This window comes from Pongo abelii, chromosome 8, assembly GCF_028885655.2.
Source record: "Pongo abelii isolate AG06213 chromosome 8, NHGRI_mPonAbe1-v2.0_pri, whole genome shotgun sequence".
Taxonomy (NCBI): domain Eukaryota; kingdom Metazoa; phylum Chordata; class Mammalia; order Primates; family Hominidae; genus Pongo; species Pongo abelii.
This window is the reverse complement of record NC_071993.2, coordinates 26670921-26693517: the sequence shown is the minus strand read 5'-3', so window position 1 is coordinate 26693517 and position 22597 is coordinate 26670921. Positions and strand designations below refer to the sequence as shown.

The 22597-nt window shown below is 40.7% G+C and overlaps 1 protein-coding gene across 2 annotated transcripts in view; it reads right to left on the bottom strand.

Annotated features, from left to right (window-relative positions):
- The window catches only part of APBB1IP (amyloid beta precursor protein binding family B member 1 interacting protein), a 129995-nt gene that overhangs the window by 69693 nt on the left and 37705 nt on the right, over nucleotides 1-22597 (bottom strand). For both annotated transcript variants that reach the window (XM_024254067.3, XM_063727257.1), the window contains exons 2-3: nucleotides 6388-6459; nucleotides 2452-2539 (exon numbers count right to left, since the gene is read on the bottom strand). In XM_024254067.3, coding sequence (XP_024109835.2) covers nucleotides 2452-2539; nucleotides 6388-6459 — 160 coding nt within the window. The remainder of the gene's footprint in view (nucleotides 1-2451; nucleotides 2540-6387; nucleotides 6460-22597) is intronic.

Here is a 22597-nt window from a genome sequence, read left to right as displayed (position 1 = left end):
TGAGAAAAGTGTCTTATTACTGTAGTGTAACATCACTATGTTTATATCTTACTGGGTATCATTGCTCCTATCATTGTCAGTACTGTGATACCAGGCCCTGAGTTAGTGCTTAGAAAGCATTAGTTGAGATAACTACAATTAAATTGAAATATTGATTAAATTTTAATTTTAATTGAACTGATTATAAAGCATGTGGCTGTTATGAATTGGTGAGGCTAAATTTGCTTTGTTCATATGTGCAAGTATATGTTATCTATTGCAATCATAATTTTACAAAAGTGTATAGCATTTATTTATTTATTTATTTATTTATTTATTTAACAGAGTCTTGCTCTGTCATCCAGGCTGAAGTGCAGTGGCACGATCTTGGCTCACTGCACCCTCCACCTTCTGGTTTCCAGCGATTTTCGTCCCTCAGCCTCCCGAGTAGCTGAGATTACAGGTGCCCGCCACCTTGCCTGGCTAATTTTTGTATTTTTAGTAGAGATGGGGTTTCATCATGTTGGCCAGGCTGGTCTTGAAATCCTGACCTCAAGTGATCCACCAGCGTCGGCCTCCCAAAGTGCTGGGATTATAGGCAAGAGCCACCACACCTGGCCTGCTTTTGTAAAAACTTCATGAATGTTACCATCGTGATGGAAATGACTGGTGGGAATAATAAATTTATGTGGCAAATAAAAAAGAGTGTAGGAAAAAGAGAAAATCAGAAGAGGTATATTATAATTTATCAAGAAACAGTCACTGGCACCTAATGGTTTACTACAAAACTACTGGAAATGACAGAAACAAAGAAATCCTGGTCAGGCGCCATGGTTCACACCTGTAATTCCAGCACTTTGGGAGGCTGAAACAGTTGGATCACCTGAGGTCTGGAGTTCGAGACCAGCCTAGCCAACATGGCGAAACCCCATCTCTACTAAAAATACAAAAATTTGCCGGTCATGGTGGCGCATGCCTGTAGTCCCAGCTACTCAGAAGGCTGAGGCAGGAGAATCACTTGAACCCAGGGGGCAGAGGTTGCGGTGAACGGAGATCCTGCCACCGCACTCCAGCCTGGGTGACAGAGACAGACTCTGTCTGAAAAAAAAAAAAATTCCAGAGACGGACAGAAATAAAACTTGGAATTCTGGATTTCTGTAATTGAACTTCTCTCCTATTTTGCTTTTCACATTTTTGGTAGGCACTGCAAGGCTTTGGGGAATCTTTTTCCAGAGTTGCAGGGAGTTCTCACTAATTTGAAAGTGATTACTTCAAGACTTATTATTTTTATTTTTATTTATTTATTTTTTTTTGAGACGGAGTCTCGCTCTGCCGCCCAGGTTGGAGTGCAGTGGCGCGATCTCAGCTCACTGCAAGCTCTGCCGCCCGGGTTCACACCATTCTCCTGCCTCAACCTCCCGAGCAGCTGGGACTACAGGCACCGCCACCATGCCTGGCTAATTTCTTGTATTTTTAGTAGAGACCGGGTTTCACCGTGTTAGCCAGGATGGTCTCAATCTCCTGACCTTGTGATCCACCCACCTTGGCCTCCCAAAGTGTTGGAATTACAGGCGTGAGTCACCACACCTGGCCTCAAGACTTATTATAATATGAATAGCATGTGGCCTAAAGATGTCTCCACTTAAATAAACAGAGAGTTTTTGTTTTGTTTTGTTTTTTATTTTCTTGAGATAGAATCTCACTCTGTTGCCCAGGGTGGAGTGCAGTGGCAGAAACATAGCTCACTGCAGCCTTGATCTTTCTGCCTCAGCCTCCCAAGTAGCTGAGACCACAGGCACATGCCACCACACTTGGCTAATTTTTTTTTTTTAATTTTTTGTAGAGATGTAGTCTTGCCGTGTTGTCCAGGCTGGTTTCAAACTCCTGAGCTCAAGCAATCCTTTTGCCTTGGCGTCCTAAAGTGCTGGGATCACAGGTGTGAGCCACCATGCATGGCTGAGAGATTTTTGGTAATAAAATAAAGTGACAAGTTCAGGAAAAATGAAAAAATGTCAAGTAGACTAAATTACATATAAGTATATATTATATATAAATTAAAAAACATTTTAAATAAAATATGAAGTATTGATTCATATTTATTAATCATTATGAAATAGTTGATTTCTATCACTGAAGGGACATTGCCTTATTAATATTTTTATATACTACTCCTTGTTACTCTATGGGCTTAGTAATAAGAAGAAACTCCCCTTACTTCAAAACACAAGATCATTTTGAGACTTTTCACAAATGCAGAATGGTGTTCCCTTTCATTATTGGCAAAAATATCTTCTTGACTCTCTCAATTCAATCCAGACATAGTAAAACCCAGTCTGAAATCCATGATTTTAACAATGATATTTATCATGGTGTTTAGGTTCCTTTAATTTAGTTTTCAAATTATAGTTTCATACTGATTTGAATCATCATTATGATTTTGAATTACTTAAGAAAAGAAATTGTTATGCTTACCATTTAAATCTTTAAACCCCACACTGTAGTTAAATTCAGCTCTGGGTGGATTAGGGTCAGGAGGAGGGAGAGTGTCAACTCCTAAACTCTGTGAAAAAAGATCCCCCCATCAAAGTTATTCATGATACAAACATTTCTGTAGCACACTTTACTCAGCAAGTCAAAAACCATGTATTATTTACACATTTTCTCCCTTAGTATGTTCTCTGGAAACCATATGGTAGCTTGAAAATGTTTTATGTAATTTTTCCCCTATAGTGAATTACAGCTTAAAAATTATTCTAGAAGGAAGATATTGAAATGGAACATGTCAATTGAGAGCAATGAGAATGAGGTAGTTAATTTTTATAAAGAACAAATAATTTCTTGTAATGGTGAACACACACACTATATATATAAAAATATAAAAATATAAATATAAAATATATATATTATATATAAATATATAAATATAAATATATATATATATAATTCTGTAATGACTTAAGTCATGACATCAAAGAAAGAAATATCCAGTTACTTGGAGGAGAAAAGCTGTTTGAGGATGCAGTCTGTCGTAGTAAAATTTTTCCTTAGCCTACAATCTTGAGAACCTACCTGTTGGCAGGGCTGTTTAGCCAAGCAAACCTATGACTACATCCTCTTGGCCACAACAAAGAAATAGCAAAAACCAAAAGGGCTTTGTGTGAAGGCAGGTCCAAGAGACTAAAAGGGGCCTCTTTCCTATTTTTTTTTTTTTTTAATAAAAATGAGACGGTAGTCTTACTATGTTGCCCAGGGGGGTCTTGAACCCCTGGGCTCAAGTGAGCCTCCTGTCTCGGCTTCCTAAAGTTCTGGGATTACAGGTGTGAGCCATCATGCCCAGCCTCTTTCCTGTTCTTGCCTTACAGTAACAATACCTAAATGTGGTCCTGCAAAAATCCCAGACTCTGACCCATTAGAACACTTCCCCCACTAGCTGCAGGAATGAGGGAACAGGTACAGAGAGACCACACACGTTCACTTAAACTCTCCTCCGCCGTGGGAGAAGAAAACACAGTCCTCGTCTTAAGAAATGTGGTTGCCATTGGCTCACACCTGTAATCCCAGCACTTTGGGAGGCCGAGGCAGGCAGATCACAACATCAGGAGATAGACACCATGTGGGCCAACATGGTGAAACCCCGTCTCTATTAAAAATACAAAAATTAGCCAGGTGTGGTGGTGCACACCTGTAATCCAAGCTACATGGGAGGCTGAGGCAGGAGAATCACTTGAACCTGGGAGCTGGAGCTCACAGTGAGCCAAGATCTTGCCACTGCACTCCAGCCTGGTGACAGAGTGAGACTCTATCTCAAAAAAAAAAAAAGAAAGAAAGAAATATGGTTGCCATCCTAACACCTTTTAACGAGCACCCCTTCCTCTAAGCCGACTGTCTTGTATCTTATCCCTTCTTTCATAGAATCTAAACTTTTCTGAATCTTATTGGGAATATAAAGTAGATGCTAACTAGAATTGGTTTATTTTTTATTTTTGTTTTTATTGAGACGGAGTCTCACTCTGTTGCCCAGGCTGGAGTTCAATGGCACAATCTCAGCTCACTGTAATCTCTGCCTCCTGGGTTCAAATGATTCTCCTGCCTCAGCCTCCTGAGTAACTGGGACTACAAGCACCCACCACCACGCTCGGCTAATTTTTGTATTTTTAGTAAAGATGGGGTTTCACCATATTGGCCAGCCCGGTCTCCAACTCCTGACCTGTGATCCGCCCACCTCGGCCTCCCAAAGTGCTGGCATTACAGGTGTGAGCCACTATGCCCAGTCTAGAATTGGTTTATTTTCTCCTAAAATAAATAGTCTTTCAAAACACAGACTATTCATTTATTTTTTTGAAAGCTTTTGAAGATCTCTATCTTACTTAGGAATATTGGCTTATTCTTCTTTTGATATTTTATGCAGAAAAGGGATGAGCTGATTACCTTATTAGTCAAAGGCTCATTTATGAGCACACTCTAAGATATTCTAAAGCCCACCTGACTGTAACCTGGCTTAGTGGCCCCTGGGTTAGCAGCTGCCAGGCTGTAGTGGTGCTGACAGTGGGGCTCAGTGACCTCAGAGTCAATCTGATTTTGATGCCAGGGGCTTTTCTCTCAGTCTATGGTCGAGTGGTTTTCACATTCCTTTGAGGGTAGAGTTCTTACAGTCTAATCACAAGGTCACCGTAACTCCCACTTAGTTCTTTAAAATGTAGCATTTCCTCAAGGGTTGGTAAAAAGTCTTTACTAAAGATGATATCCAGCCTGGGCAGCATAGTGAGATCTCGTCTCTACAAAAAAAAAAAAAAAAATTAGCCGGGTGTGGTAGCATGCACCTGTAGTCCCTGCTACTTGGGAGGCTGAGGCCAGAGGATCACTTGAGCCCAAGAGGTTGAGGCTGCAGTGAACTGTGATTGTGCCACTGCACTCCAGCCTAAGCAACAGAGTGAGGCTCTGTCTCTCAAGAAAACCCCAAAATCAAACGAAGATAATATTTTCTTAGTGAGTCTTTATAAAGGTAACCACAGGGAAATGGCTCAGTGCTGGTCGTTGTAGGATAGTAAACTTGGGGGTAAATTTCTCTATTGGTAAATATTTGGATACTATGAGCTTGATGTATGTCTGATCAATGTATTAAATTAACTGAACTCAAAAGAATATAGTCAGGAACAAGCTTTTTTTTTAACCCGACATTGTCACAATTACATCAGAACTATATAATGTTGCCAATCTTCAGGGTGTTGTGGGAAGTCAGGGACCCCGAATGCAGGGACCGGCTGAAGCCATGGCAGAAGAACATAAATTGTGAAGATTTCATGGACATTTATTAGTTCCCCAAATTAATACTTTTATAATTTCGTATGCCTGTCTTTACTGCAATCTCTGAACATAAATTGTGAAGATTTCATGGACATTTATCACTTCTCCAATCAATACTCTTGTGATTTCCTATGCCTGTCTTTAATCTCTTAATTCTGTCACCTTCATAAGCTAAGGATGTACGTCGCCTTAGGACCCTGTGATGATTGCGTTAACTGCACAAATTGTTTGTAAATCATGTGTGTTTAAACAATATGAAATCTGGGCACCTTGAAAAAAGAACAGGATAATAGTGATGTTCAGGGAACAAGGGAGATAACCATTAGGTCTGACTGCCTGGGAGCCGGGCAGGACAGAGCCATATTTCTCTTATTAGCTAAAACGGGTAAGAGAAATATCGCTGAATTTTTTCCCCGGTAAGGAATATTAATAATTAATAGCCCTGGGAAAAGAATGCATTCCTGGGGCAGCCTCTAAAATGGCCGCTCTGGGAGTGTCTGCCTTATGCAGATGCAGATTGCAGATTAGGGATGAAACAGGCCCTGGCCTCCTGCAGCGCCCCCAGGCTTGCTAGGATTAGGAAATTCCAGCTTGGCAAATTCTAGTCAGACCAGTTCTCTGCTCTTGAACCCTGTTAAGATGTTTATCAATGACAATGCCCGCACAGCGGGGCATGGAACTTCATTAATAATTCTAGTTTCTCCCTGACCTTGTGACCTTGCTCTGCCCATTTGCCTTGTGATACTTTGTTGCCCTTGAAGCACCTGATCTCTGTGAGCCACACCCTATTCCTACACTCCCTCCTTTTTGAAAATTGCTAATAAAAACTTGCTGGTTTTACGGCTCAGGGGGCATCACGGAACCTGCCGACGTGATGTCTCCCCTGGACACCTAGCTTTAAAATTTCTCTCTTTTGTTCTCTTCCCTTTATTTCTCAGACCCACCGACACTTAGGGAAAATAGAAAAGAACCTACATTGAAATATCGGGGGCTGGTTCCCCTGATATCAGGGTTTTAAAAAAGACAGCTCCCTTGTCATATTATAATGAAATTCTGCAACTCTATTTTTGTTTTCTAATTTGCCAGTTAAAAAGGGAAGTTTACCTGAGTCAGAAGATCCATCTCTCCCAGCAAAGTGCTGAACATTTGGTCTATGTCTTCACTTGACTCACCCATCTGAAAAAGGAAGAAACTGAGATATTAGCATTCTCATAAAAGCCTGATCCTAGGATACTCTTTGCATCCCTCTCTTTCCCCCAAGAGTCCCATCCATGGGCAGCTAAGTTGGGAGAGGACTATATTGAGAGGAAGGCTCATGTTAGCCTGAAATTTCATGCTTGGCTTCTATCCAATCTGCTTGATCCAAGATTGTGCCAAATGTTGGGAAATGCCTCAGAGCCACAATTGAATTTTTCCAGGCTAAACTAGTCTTCTCGGGGCCAAAGAAACAGGCTGGATCACACCTGTAATCCCAGCACGAGGGGAGGCCGAGACAGGCGGATCACCTGAGGTCAGGAGTTTGAGACCAGCCTGGCCAATATGGTGAAACCCCATCTCTACTAAAAATACAAAAATTACCTGGGTGTGGTGGCACGTGCCTGTAGTCCCAGCTACTTGGGAGGCTGAGGCAGGAGAATCGCTTGAACCCAGGAGGTGAAGGTTGCAGTGAGCCGAGATCGTGCCACTGCATTCCAGCCTGGGTGACAGAGTGAGACTCCATCTCCAAAAAAAAAAAAAAAAAAAAAAAACCTTACACAAAAATGATATGAGGAGTGATTAAGCATATTTACCCAATAATTCCCTGCTTTCGAAAGATATTTCTGAAATAATAGTTTTTAGTACATTTATTTAGAAGTACTGGTGGACAAACCCTTAGAACTTAAATGGTCGCCCTGCCAAGTGAAAAGAGATAGAAAGAAAACTTTTTTTTACATTTTAACCTTTATTTGCCTAAACCAAATGAAGCAATTGCCCCAAAAGAGGAAAAGTTTGCAACAAAATAGGGTGGGACGCACTGTGAGTTGCAACTGGCTGCTCTGTTTCCTGACATTTTTGGCAAGGCTAAGTTGGGAAGTTAGGAGACATTACTAGTCCTTTGGCCACTTAACTAGCATTATGTAGTTTGGCAAAGGTAATCAATTGTTTCATCTGTAACATGAGGAATTTGCTGCAGACCATTTCTAAGGGCACTTCTCTCTTTCTTTTCTTTTCTTTTTTTTTTTTTCTTTTTTTAGATGGAGTCTTGCTCTGTCCCCCAGGCTGGAGTGCAGTGGTGCGATCTCAGCTCACTGCAGCCTCCGTCTCTCAGGTTAAAGCAATTCTCCTTCCTCAGCCTCTGGAGTAGCTGGGATGACAGGCGCCCACCACCACACCCGGCTAATTTTTGTATTTTTAGTAGAGACGAGGTTTCATCATGTTGGCCAGGCTGGTCTCAAACTCCTGACCTCAGGTGATCCACTCGCCTCGACTTCCCAAAGTGCTGGGATTACAAGATTGAGCCACCTTGCTCAGCCTCTAAGCACATTTCAAAATGCTCTAAAACACTGTAAGATTAATGCCAATTACAGCTCACACTAAGAAGTCTGGTGGGTGTAGGGAATCAGTATGTATTATTTAAGCCAAATCACAATATTTACTTGAATTTGTACATGCATGCATTTATATCTCATTCTTTTTATATGGAAATTAAAACTATATACAAAAGCAGAGAGAATAATGATTTTCATGTACACGTTGTCCAGCTTTAATAATTTTCAACTGGACTGATCTTTTTCCATTTATATCTTCCTACAATAGATATTTTAAAGCAGATATTATTTTTCCATAAATATTTCAGAATGCAGTGCTAAAAGATAAAGGTACTCTATTTCTTTTTTTCTTTTCTTTTTTTTTTGAGATGGAGTTTTGCTCTTGTCACCCAGGCTGGAGTGCAGTGGTGCGATCTCACATCACTGCAACTTCCGCCTCCCGGGTTAAAGCAAATCTCGTGCCTCAGCCTCCTGGGTAGCTGGAATTACAGGCATGCCCCAACACACCTGGCTAATTTTTGTATTTTTAGTAGAGACGGGGTTTCGCCGTGTTGGCCAGGGTGGTCTGAAACTCCTGACCTCAGGTGATCCGCCTGCCTCTGCTTCCCAAAATGCTGGGATTACAGGTGTGAGCCACCACGCCTGGCCCATAAAGATACTTTCTAAATCATAACCATAATACTATTATCTCTTCATGTGTGTATTTAAAATACACTACTGGGCTGAAATAGGCCAAGTGGAAGCAAATCTATCTTTCCTTGAATAAATTATCTTGAAAACTTATAGTTCACCCTTTAAGTGACTTTAATACTTTAGCAGTCACATATTTTTATTTTTAATAGCTTTAGCTAATCAGGGTGTCTTAGTGTCTCTCTTAAATATGTCTATGAAATAAACTTTGTCACACTAACTTTGCTTTCTTAAAAATGACTCCATTGATCTTCTTCTTCTTCCTCTTCTTCTTCTTTTGAGACGGAGTCTCACTCTGTCTCCCAGGCTGGAGTGCAATGGCCTGATCTCAGCTCACTGCAAACTCTGCCTCCCGGGTTCAAGCAATTCTCCTGCCTCAGCTTCCTGAGTAGCTGGTATTATGGATGCCCGCCACTATGCCTGGCTAATTTTTGTATTTTTAGTAGAGATGGGGTTTCATGATGTTGGCCAGGCTGTTCTTGAACTCCTGACCTCAAGTGATCCACCCACCTGGGCCTCCCAAAGTGTTGGGATTACAGGTGTGAGCCACCACGTCCAGCCAAATGATTTTTAAAATATCATAATTCTTAAAAGTGAAGTGATGTAAATGATGATGATGGTGATAACAGTAATCCTTATCTGGCACTAACTCTGTAGCAAGAGCTGTTCTATAAGCCAGAGTTGATATTACCAACATTTAGCACCCAGGATAGCATTGACGCTGAGCAATCAGAACAGATGAGGCTGTAAAATCATTTTGGGTGAATCAGTGCATATCCTCCAAATATCCACCCTGCAAAGCTAGCACTTAATCTTCCCAAATTATCTTCAACAATTATCTTGGGTTTATCATTTAGGAAATCTGACATAATGAAATCTTCTTGCTTAATTTTTCCATCGTATATTTCCCCTTCTCCCTATTTTAAGAAGAAAAAAATTTTCTTCTCCTACATAGCCTTATCACCCTTGCCAAACAGGACTGAGAACATTTTCCATCTGAATGTTCTGCTCCCTGCAGTGACTTTTCTTTTGCCCTCCTTCTAGTCTCTCCCTCTTGAGAAACACAAAAGCTACCCTGAGCTACAGGTCACTGAGCATATTCCACCATCATTTTAAGATTTAAGTTTTGCATGTTTTATTTTGGAGGACAGATGCTTGAAATGCTATGTGATGTATTAATTTTCTCTAGTGCCCTATCTGGCGTCCAGTGTAGGAGGTGTCTTGCAGGAGCATGGGAAGTTGTAAAACTGTGTTGGCCGGGAGGCGTTGAGAGGGTACAAGGGGTCTTTAGTTAAGAGAGGTCTGGATTCCATCGAACTAGCACATTTCTTAGTGGCAGATGCATCCCAAAGAATCAGGTGTACATACACATGGGGCAAGGAGGTGTGTGTTTGAATCCAAGGAAGCTACTCAGTGAATGCTGAGCGTCAGACCACACAAAGCAGGCAGGTGAGCACCCAGGTATAGAAGCAACAGGTGAGAAAAACACTGAAGGTCTAGGTCTATGTGTGCAGGGAAAGTCAGAGAGGAATCAAACACAGCATCAGTGAAGGATGACGGAAGATACTTTTCCTATTTTGTGTGTATTGTTGGGATTTAAAAAGTGTTTATGGCAGCTAGACTAGAGGAAGATGGCTGCAGGTGGGCCCCGCCCCTCGTTCAGAAGGGAAGTCAGCATGAGGAGTCATTTCCATGGGGTTTTATCCCCACACAGTTGCTTACAAAGTATCTGAATCATATCCTCCTTTCTTTAAATTTCCTACAAGGCTGGGCATGGTGACTCATGCCTGTTATCCCAGCACTTTGGGAGGCCGAGGGGAGAGGATTGCTTGAGGCCAGGAGTTTGAAACCAGCCTGGGCAACATAGAGAAATTTCTGTACAAAAAATTAAAAAATTAGCCAGGTGTGGGGGAACGTGCCTATAGTCCCAGCTACTCAGGAGGCTGAGACGGGATGATGGCTTGAGCCCAGGAGGTCGAGGCTGCAGTGAGCTATGATGGTGCCACCAAAGTCCAGCCTGGGTGACACAGCGAGACTCTCTCAAAAAAAAAAAAAAAAAAAAAAAAAAATTCCTACAAAATGGCAGAAAGTATTTAAGTAGATATTATCTCCATGGTTTCACAAATTGCCTCCCAAAACAACTAATATGGTATTAAAAATCTTGTCATGGGTTTTTGAGTTATTATTTTAATAAGGGGAAATTAATGGAAAAAACAATAAAATTCCAGAACTGCTCATGTGAATTTCTTTCTATCTGAGTACAATAATGTGAGAAAATAAAGGAATCCTTTAGATGAATTATTATTAACAGAAAAAGTTAAGAGTAATTATTGGTGTTAACACATTTCAGATTTTCTTATGAGAGTAATCCATTTTATAAGAATAAATATAGATTTGTTTGCTGACCTCAAAACTGCCAACTAGCATTACAATAAGCTTATAGGAACCAAATATAATTTGAGTAACACAAATCTTGCCATTGATTCATTCTCCTGAACCCTTAAATTTGGAAAAGCACTAAAATAAAGTCTTGAAATGTGACATCAATGAGTCAGAAAAACCCACTGAACCCAAAGGCCTTCGTTTCTCAGGCTGTGCACACCACTGCTATATAACAGGTTAATGACGTGCCACAGTGAATCATCCACCTAAGATGGAAATTACTCAAAACAACGGCGCGTTCTCGTGACCTCTCCCTGCATTCATCTGGTGAAAATCTTTCCCCCTGCCCTTTCCCCTGCCCTTTCATTCCTTTCCCCCAGAATCTGTTACTTAGTTATTAAGTGGAGCCAACATCAAAATTGTGCTGAAACCTACAGTCATAAGTAAACTTGCTAGTGAATGGATCACAGTTGCACCCACGGTGAAAATAAAAAGACATTTGACTTCAGGGCGGTTTATTAACAAAAATTATTAATCTGTAAATTCAGTCATATTACATAATTGACCTCCCTGCAAGAAAACCTTATTTTTGGAATGGACAGACAAGAGTTATAAACATGTATACAGTGTACACACACACAAGCGTAAGAAAATAGGGCTGTGCCTATATGTACATGTGGTATTTTCCAAAGGTCAAAATAGAGATTAAAAGAGAGAGAGAGAGAGAGAGAAAACAAAAAACAAACAAACAAAAAAAACACCCAGCGCTGACAGCTTAAAGTGTTATTTGGGTTAGCAGCCAGAAAGAGCTGGGGTGGAGTTATCACAGTGAAGCAATGCATTGCAAACAAGCCATGCGCACATGGTGACTGGGTGGAGTTAGAATCTTTTTGTGAGTATGTCACTTCTGAGTTCATTTTATGTCTTGGGAAGAACCACAAGTTGTTGATGAAAAAGAAACGGAAATACTACAAAATCAGCTAGATTTTGTGATTATTATTGTTATTATTGGATAGATGAGGGGTGAGGTGGTTGAAGCCGCTTGTCCAGGCTAAAACTTTCCCTTAGATTCCTTGAACAACAAGGAAATTTTCCCTAATGCTTAATATTTCTAGGCTTCAGTTTTTTTTAATCCTTAAATTGTTTCTCTTTTCCACCTGGATACATTTCAAAAATATGTCTTTTAAACATTTATCCTAAGTACTGTGATGCATATGGTTTACAGGACATATGTTTATATCGACGGCAGAGTTAATCTCACACATTTAACTCAGTTTGCATGCAGTTTGGGATGCTGTGAAGATCAGCAGTTCCAGCCATGGAATCTGGAATTTTGGACCTGGATGAGAGCGGCCTTTATTGCCTCGGTAAGAGTAGCTTGCCTAAAAGCAGCCAGCTCAACATCCCCCAGGCATTTCCCACTAAGCAGCTCCGACTCACTACTCCCCTCGTGCATTCTCTTCCCATGTGCCTTAACTTGGTAAAAGGCCGTTAGTCACATATCAGTCTGACTTAGAACCCTTGGCATAGTCCCTTACTCCTCCCATTTTTCCATCTAGTCGGTCGGGGAATCTGTTGGCTTTTCCTGTAGAAGGCTTCTCCTTGCCTTCATTCTCTCTATCAAGCCACAGTTGACACCTCACCAGCTCACTCGGCCTCCAGCCTTCCGGACTCCCCACCAGTATTCACCACCACCACTGCTGCAAATTGCAAATACAAATGTGAACATGTCACTCTCCTGTTTAAAAGCCTTCCCCGGCTGCTCATGATGAAGTGGAGAGTGTTCAGGCACTCAGCGTGTCTTTCAAAGTCCTTCCTAATTTGCCCCATTCGGGGCCTTTTATTTTTTTATTTATTTGTGGTTTTTTTACATTATTTTATTTTATTTTTAGCAGAGACAGGGTCTCGCTATGTTGCCCAGGCAGGTCTCAAACTCCTGGGCTCAAGTGATCCTTGCACCTCTGCCTCCCAAAATGCTGGGTTTACAGGCTTGAGCCACCAGGCCTGGCCTCAGGACCCTTGATGTTTTCTGAACAGGCTTTTTAGAACTCTTTTTGTCTTTGTGTATGCTATTCCCTTTAAATAATATCCTCCTCTGTGCATATCTCCTTCATAAAATTCTACTGATCATTCAAAATCCAGCTGTCATGCTAACACTTCAATGGTGTCTTCATTCCCAGCAGAGATTTGCTGTCTACTGCACTTGGTAAACATGTCAGTAAATCCTGGCCTTAACAACCAACTTGACATGGTATTTAATCTCCCTGGACTTCAGTTTCCTTGTCTGTAAAATAAGGAAAACAATAATGCCTAATTCTTAGGCTTGTTGCAACATCTAAACAAAATAGCCAACAATACTTGGCATGAATTTGCAATCAGCATTTGCCACACTGAATCACACTCTTTGTTATCATGTTAGAATGTCTTAGAAAACTGGGAGTTGTTATTAAGAAAGAATCAGATCTTGTTGATGTTTCTGTTCAGAAATGCTTCGTTGGAAACCCAGAGAGATTAAGTAACTTCCCAGACTAATGAGAAGAACTGGGCTAGAGTCCAGATCTCAAGCCTCATAGAAAGTTCTCTCTCACTTGACTGGCTACAAGTTCTACATGGCTCCTGGTGTGACACACTCAAAAATGTCACATTCCAGGGCCAGGCAGTCCTTAGAGGTTGCCAAATAACATGTTTCAGAGAACTCTCAGAGCAATTAAACAGTCTGTTTCTAAGCTGCTGCTATAGGTACAAGTTTGTGGAACCTCATTCACTATAACACTATTTCTCTTTTTCCAATGCTATTTCCAGGTGAGTAAATACTGATACTTGCACAGATGTGTTTTGTTGGTAAACAAAAGTTTACCAACTGGGGCTCACATCTATTTAGGCCTGAATCAGTTTTCAAACCAAAAATTTTAGTTGCTTTGAGAAAAATTCTGATAATTACCATGCAACTTGAGGCAACTTGAGTGACAGTATCAATGACTTTTCTTCTTTTCTAATTCAATCTAAAGCCAGTTAACATTTGAAGTAATAGGTTAATCATTATTTAGTAAATAAAAACACGTTATGTTTTCTATCTTAATTATTTCTTAATTCATATCATATAACTAATTTCATGTGTACCCCTTTGTTATAACAATAATATGTTACAATTTCATGCTAGAAACTGAATTTTGAGCAGAATGGTATTAAATTAAGGGATTATTTGATGCACTTAAAACTAAAAGATTAAGTCATAAAAGTATACTATTTTATATATTAAGTGAAATATGTAATAATACAATTATTTATAATAGGAATTTTTTAATAAAACAGAAAACAAATAAAAGGATACACTATTTTCCATATAAGTTCAAAAAAGGCCTGGCGCAGTGGCTCACACCTGTAATGCCAGCACTTTGTGAGGCCGAGGCAGGTGAATCACTTGAGGTCAGGAGTTTGAGACCAGCCTGGCCAGCATAGTGAAACCCTGTCTCTATTAAAAATACCAAAAAATTAGCTGGGCGTGGTGGTGCGCACCTATAATCTCAGCTACTTGGGAGTCTGAGGCACAAGAATCGCTTGAACCCGAGAGGCAGAGCTTGCAGTGAGCTGAGGTCGTGCTGCACTCCAGCCTGGGCGACAGAGCAAGACTCCATTTCAAAACAAAACAAAACAAAACAAATAAGTGGTCCTAACAACTTCTGAATGAAATAAAAAAGTTGTTAAGATTTTCCTCTTCTTGTGATTATCAAGTTTTGGATTTACAGAGTTGATGTTTTCAGTGGCAGGAAGTGTCAATACAATGAAGAAACTCATATTATTTACATTTTTATAAGGAGCTTATCTGTCAAAACCCTGCTTTCTTACAGCACCGTATTAAGATATTACAAACTCACGGGTTCTCTAAGCTAATTTGAATGGTTGAAAATTTCACCTTTTCAGCTGTACTTTTAGTTATGCTTAGTCTTTGCTTGGATTAAGATACTAATACCAATAACAGAATGAAAATTTCAGAGCACTGAGAATGAAAAGAAAAGACAAAACAGAATATTTGTGAGCAAGACCCTGTCTCTACAAAAAATAAAAAAATTAGCCAGTCATAGTGGCATGTGCCTGTAATCCCTGCTATTCAGGAGGCAGAGGCAGGAAGATTCTTTGAGCCCAGGAGTTCAAGGCTGCAGTGACTCATGATTGCACTATTGCACTCCAGCCTGAGCAAGAGAGCGAGACCCTGGCTCAAAATAAATAATAATTAAAAAAAAGAAACAACAGAGGAGGTATAAAAATGACTTTCCGATTATTAAAATGAGTCACAGTCAATGAAGTTCAGGAAGGTTAGAATTAACCTTCAGTATTAACCAGATAAGTTGCTACCTGTCTACCAAGAAGAAAACTCCTCACTCAATTGCTTCTGTGCATGGCTGGGGTTGAGAGAGAGAGAAATCTCCCCTTGCTCTCTACCTGCCTGATAATAATAAAAATAATAGCGAATAACTATTAGGTGTTCTCACTCCATGCCGGGGACTGTCCTGGTGCATTACATGCATTGACTGATTAAATCCATCCTCACACCCTAGGTGAAATGAAAATACTTTTATGTTTGTCTTAGATGAGAAAACTGAGGCATCCAGAGATAAGTAACTCAATCGAGTTTACACAACGTAAGTCAGTCACCAAATATTTATTGATTCCAGACATGGTTGGAGGCTTAAACAAATTTCTGGAAGATTTTTCTGTGTGGGTTTTCCTCAGCTGTATTTCTTCTCTTCAATGAATATATCTGCATACTGTACATCTTTCTATGTTAAAGACAGTTAAAGAAAAATGTTTGTATCCTAGTATTGACTGCTTTTTTTTTTTTTTTTGAGATGGAATTTTGCTCTTGTTGCCCAGGCTGGAGTGCAATGGTGTGATCTCGGCTCACTGCAACCTCCACCTCCCAGTTCCAGAGTTTCTCCTGCCTCAGCCTCCCAAGTAGCTGGGATTACAGGCACCAGCCACCATGACCAGCTAATTTTTTTTTTTTTTTCATTGAGAAAGGGTTTCACCGTGTTGGCCAGGCTGGTCTCAAACACCTGACCTCAGGTGATCAGCCCGCCTCAGCCTCCCAAAGTGCTGGAGTTACAGGGACTGCTGTTTTTTTACCCTACAGTGTTTTGAGTTTATTACTAGATTTCCAAAACTAAAATAGAGCTGGAATTGATGAGAAATAAGTTTCAAAAATCTGAGGCTCTCCAAGTATCAATTTACTTTGATATTTTTATTATTTTTTAATTAGAAACCATCTGGCAACTTTTTTTTCTAGGAAATAAATCAGTAGACATATTACAACTACAGATACAAAAGAGGAGGAAAAAATTTTAAAAAGCTTATGAATGGGATTGCACTTAGGATGAAATCACTGCAGAATTCGGATGCTCGCAAATGCTGATGGAAACTGTGAAGTCACCTGTGTACAGTGTGATTGAAAATAACTTAGAATATTGAATTTTACCTGATTCCTTCAGTGTTGTATTTTTTCAAAATGCAATGGAAGCGTTTTATCAAGAGGAAGTGGTTCACAGAATAACACAGCATATGGTTAAAGGTTCTTGCAATGTTTGGAGGAGGAGAAAGGGGAAGCTGAGGCTTCTGTGTAGCGTAAAACAGGAAACAGAAGCATCTCTAAAGTTACGGATTATAACAAATAATTCACTCAACAGAGAACTAAGGTGAAGAAACCTCTTGGGCCAACTTAACCAACTTTGCACTGTACCCCTGAGATCAGTGAAAATCTTAATAGGCTAGCAAGTAGTTATTGAATCAAAAGGACAATGTCTGTGGTCATATGATCAATTCAGACTAATATGCAGTGAGTCACAAACAAAATTCATATGGACATGTGTATATACATATGTAAGGTCACATAGAAGGAACAGCCAAGACAACAGGGTCCTTTTGTAAGCAATATTGTCGTGGCAAAAGTTACCTGTAAATAACATTTTAAATAAAAAACTAATCCTTAAATGAAATGATTTATTTCAGTAATTTAAAAAAATACTAAGAGACTGCTTCGAAAAGTCCTAGAATTTTGCAGTAAAGACACACACACACACACACACACGTAATGAGATGGGCTACCACATTTTAAAAAATATGATTTAGGCCAGGTGTGGTGGGTTACACCTGAAATTCCAGCACTTTGGGAGGCAGAGGTGGGAGAATCACTTGAGGCCAGGAGTTCAAGCCCAGCCTGGGCAACATAGCAAGACCCCATCTCTATCCCCTCTGCCAAAAAAATTAGCTGGGCATAGTGGTGCACACCTGTGGTCTCAGCTACTCAGGAGGCTGAGGTGGGAGAATCCCTTGAGCACAAGAGCTCATGGCTACAGTGAACTATGACGGCACTACTGCACTCTAGCCTGAGTGACAAAGTGTGACCCTGTCTCTAAAATTAAAAAATAAAAACAAAAATAACAAAACAAAAAATAAAAGATACGATTTTTAAATGAGGTTATTTCCAAATTGCTGTGATTTTATGCAAACCATAAAGTTAGTGAAAAATTTATGTTTTGCATAAAATCACAGCAATTTGGAAATAAGTGGGTGGGACAAGGTAGGGACACTTTGCTAAGTCAAGCTTCAGTTAGAAAAAGTGAGAGAACTGAATAACACCCAAAAACGTTCCCCAGGACTCAAGTACAAGAACAGTTGACACAGGGCAACAGAGGTCAGCACATATGAACCCAACGTCCCCACTTCCATCTGTCTGTCTGGCCTCCAGCTCTGGGAGACAAGTTGTAGACTAGTTTCACTTGGATGCCCGTGGGTTGGAAAGAGAGTGCCAAGTCTCTAGATTATTTTAAGTTCCCTTTTTTTTTTTCTACTTAGAGTGTCTATATAAGGAATGGGGAACTGTTTTTGTATTTAGGACCCACTGTGACCTAAAATCAGAGGGACAATGCAATTTAGAATTTTTTGAAGAGACACAAATAGAAAATATTCTATTTATCATGTTGTATTAATAAATAAAAATCATGAACATTTCTTTTTAGAAATAAAAGCCCTGTGAATAGTTGGGTCTATTCATTGTCCCTTGCTTGTCTCTATTTTCTCATGAATCTACCTCAACTGGACTTTTGTTTGCACTATGTCACCAAACTGTGTGTCAAGATTACCAACAATCTGTGGGGTGCGGTGGCTCATGCCTGTAATCCTAACACTTTGGGAGGTCGAGGTAGGCAGATCACTTGAGCCCAGGAGTTCGAGACCAGCCTGGGCAACATGGCGAAATCTCATGTTTACCAAAAAAAGAAAAAAAAAGAAGCAGCTCAAGCATTCCAGTATTAAAGTTATTTTGAAAAAAAAGATTACCAGTGACCTCTCTGTTGTGAAATCCAATGGTTAGTTCCCAGTCAGCATCTTATACAGCCTTTAATATTATTGATCACTCCCTCCTGGAAGTGATCACTTGGCTTTCCTGACAGTTTTCTTTCCTGGTTTTCCTCTTCACAGAGGCCAATGTACCTTGAAGCCAACAAAGAAGCTTACATTTCAGGGCTTCTCACTTGCAGGACCCTTCTGATGCCGCATGTCTCCTCTGGCACCCCAGCAGCAGCACACAACACAACACTGTTCTCACTGATTCTCACTGTTCTCACTGTTCTCACTGACCCAGGCTGGGAGGTCACCTGGGTCAGGGTTCCTAGGTCTTGGAGTGGGGCCAGGCGACTGCCATCACTGTCTCCACTTTACCTGGAGTCCAACAAAAGCCCTCCCATGATGCATTTCATGGACATTAGATCTCAGGTCCCAATCCAAGGTCTGAAGGAAACACTCTGCTCTGCTCCTTGCCCAGGGTCACCTTGATCCAAGCTTCCTGGCTACCTTATGTCACCCCCAGCCCCAGCCCAGGATTTGGGAGGGTGGTGGGAACTGATGGTTCTGTGGTCCTGGCCAAACAGTCCCTGTCACCTGGGCCATTGGATGCCACGGGGTGGCATGTTAGTAAGAACAAAGACTGCACTTCTCTGAGGCCTTGTTCACTGGCAAGAAGTACCGCCAGAGCTAGAAACCACAGAGGAAGTTACAGAGGAGGCATTACCATCTAGAGCTGTCAAGCGCAAGTCAACTTCTTCTCAACTCTCAATCCTAAAAATTAATTTCAATCAGCCATGCTGGAGGAAACACTAAATCATCTATACAGAAAATTGTATTTCAAATTTATTCCCTATAGGAAGAGAAAGTAAAAGAAAATGCAACCAAAAGTGTAGGAAAAATACATCAGCAAGTTATTTAATCATCATAAAGATTACAATGTTGCTTTTTAGATATATAGTTATATGTCAATTTTTGTTTTTATTTTTTCAAATGTCTGCATATTTTAATAATGCTGTAAAATAAAGAGTTTCATTTTAGGCAATGAAAACTATTTTTTCACAGTAAAGTATCACAGTTAAGTCCTTTTGGGTTCAGTGATCTCTAGTGATTAATAACAAATACACTTTATAAATTGTTGCTGTCTCCTATGCTAGCCATGATTTTAAATATTTTTCTTTATTTTATTTAAAAAATTATTTTAGGTTCAGGGGTACATGTACATGTTTGTTATATATGTCAATTTTTAAAAATTCGTAATTCATTGTGATTTTCTTTTTGGCTCTAAATAAATATTCCCTCTTGTCCTTAATTTTTCATTGATAATTTTGTATTTTTTAAAGGGAGACCTCATCTCCCATCCCAAGTAGAAAATAATCCCTTCTTTTTAAAAGGGAGCCTCCCAAAATTGTGTAAGATTCAGGCCCCAGAGATTCTGGCTCCATCCCTATCTACCTTACCAGCTTCTCCTTCCAGCCTTCTCTGTGGGTTCCTCCTCAACTTTCCTGACCTCATTTCTTTTCAGCCTTGGTCTACACTCACTCCCTAGGTGCTCTTAGGGCTTTAAATACCATACATATGCTGCCAACCCCCAAAGCACATCTCCAGCCCAAGTGCCTCTTTCTTTTCCTTTTTCTTTTTTTGAGATGGAGTCTCGCTCTGTTGCCCAGGCTGGAGTGCAGTGGAGTGATCTTGGCTCACTGCAACCTCCACCTCCCAGGTTCAAGTGATTCTCCTGCCTCAGCCTCCTGAGTAGCCGGATTACAGGCATGAGCCACCATGCCCAGCTAATTTTTGTATCTTTAGTAGTGACGGGGTTTCACCATGTTGTCCAGGCTGGTCTTGAACTCCTGACCTCAAGTAATCCACCTGCCTTGGCCTCCCAAAGTGCTGGGATTGCAGGCATGAGACACCATGCCTGGCCCTGAACACCTCTTTCTAATTCACACATTCAGCTACCTTCTCAACCGCCTCCACCCTCCCGTCCCACTCACTGGCCCCTTGGATTTTGTCTCTGTTTGTGCTCTGCTCACACGAGCCTCCCAGCTGTAACTCGAACCCTGTGAGCGTGCATTCACTCATGCTTTTCTCTCTGTCTGGAACGCCTGTTCCCCACTCACCCAAACAGCGGCTCTCTCACTGCCTTTAGGTCTTTGCTTTAACGTCTCCTCATTACTAAGCCCTGACCTATTTCAAAATCAACTCTTTCTACCACCTCTGCTTTCTCTAATTATACTCTTTTCCCTCTCATCAACTAGAGTGTAAGCCCCGTGAGGGCAGGGATTTGACTGTTTTTGTTCACTGTTGGATTCTCAGTAAATAGAATAATGTAAACACATGATAGACTCTGAGTGAATATTTGTTAAATAAATGGATAAATTTAAAAAACTACCAGCCTGGGTGACACAGCATGATCCAGTCTCCACAAAACATTTTAAAAAGTTAGCTGGATGTGGTGGCATGCACCTAGCTACTTGGGAGGCTGAGGCGAGATGATCACTTGAGCCCAGGAGTTTGAGGTTGCAGTGAACTGTGATCTAACACTGCCTTCAAGCCCAGGTGACAGAGTGAGACCTTGACTCAAAAAAATTAGAAACATGCTATATTCACTCAAGCTCCACAGGGGCAGGGGTTGAGGCTGTCTTATTCGTCTTTGTGTTTTGTTGCTAAGCATAGTGCCTACTTTGGTCATGAAAAATCTTCAAAAGTATTGCTGAGTAGGTTAACAGCTTAAGAGAGAGCAGTAGAAGAGACAATGATAGAATCTTTTCAAAGGACACAATTCTACAACCACCGTGGTGGGTGGCAAGAATAAACAATGAGTGAATAAACCACTAGGTGAAAGACGGTTGGAGAACATGGTACTCACTTGAAGTGTCATTCCACTCTGCAAAGTCAAACTCCAGGGTAGGTGAAAAAATGAGAATATGACTCCAAAATGCACAACAAGACTCAGAAGTAAAACTATATGAAAACTATTACTTAACACTTATCAAAGAAATACTTTTAATTGAGAAAATCTGGTGGACATGGCTTTAACCAAATGATCAAACTTAGAATTATCAATAATGGGACCATTGGACATCGTGTGCCCCACTGATGTGATCCCCTGAGGACACAGCCTCACCTCTGTAATACTGCTACCAAAATCAAGATGAATTGATAAGCTAAATCCAAACTGAGGAATATTCTGCAAAATGAACAAAGTAATTGGCCTGGACTCTTAAGAAAAGTAGGGCTGGGTGCAGTGGCTCACACCTGTAATTCCAGAACTTTGGGAGGCTGAGGTGGGTGGATCAGCTGAGGTCAGGAGTTCGAGACCAGCCTGGACAATATGGTGAAACCCCGCCTCTACTAAAAATATAAAAATTAGCCAGGCATGGTGGCCCATGCCTGTAATCCCAGCTACTCGGGAGGCTGAGGCAGGAGAATCTCTTGAACCTGGGTGGCGGAGATTGTAGTGAGCTGAGATCGCGCCATTGCACTCCAGCCTGGGTGACAGAGCAAGACTCCATCTCAAAAAGAATAAATAAATAAAAATAAAAACAGAAAAGTGGACATTGTTGGGTAATTGGAAAAGTTGAATATGGACTATATATCAGAATATAGTATTAAATCACATACATTTGCTGAGCATGATCACATTTACTGTACATTTACTGTACTGTGATACATACATTGTGTAACAAAGACAGAACGTCTTTGTTCTTAAGAGATAAATGGTGAAAAAAAAATAAAGCAGGAATGTAGCAGAACGTAAACAATGAGTGAATCTCGGTGAAGGGTACATGCATGTCCATTACATGATTCTCACTTTTTTTAAGTTTTAAAACTTTTTAAAACTGTCTCTTTTCCTTTCTTTTCTTTTCTGTTTTTTGTTTGTTTGTTTGGTTGGTTGGTTTTTTGAGACAGGGTCTTGCTCTATCACACAGACTGGAGTGCAGTGGTGCAATCATAGCTCACTGCAGCCTTGAACTCCTGAGCTGAAGTGATCCTCCTGCTTCAGCCTCCCAAGTAGCTGGGACTACAGGTGCACACCACCATGCCCAGCTAGTTAAAAAAATTTTTAGTTTGAGACCAGCCTGGCCAAGATGGTGAAATGCTGTCTCTACTAAAAATACAAAAATTAGGCAGGCGTGGTGGCGGGCATCTGTAATCCCAGCTGCTCGGGAGGCTGAGGCAGGAGAATAGCTTGAACCCGGGAGGTGGAGGTTGCACTGAGCTGCGATTGAGGCATTTCACCCTAGCCTGGGCCACAGAGGGAGACTCTCTTAAAAAAAAAAAAAAAATGTTTTTATAAAGACGGCATCTTGCCCAAGGTGGTCTTGAACTCTTGGCCTCAAGCGATCTTCTGGCCTTGGCCTCCCAAAGTGCTGGGA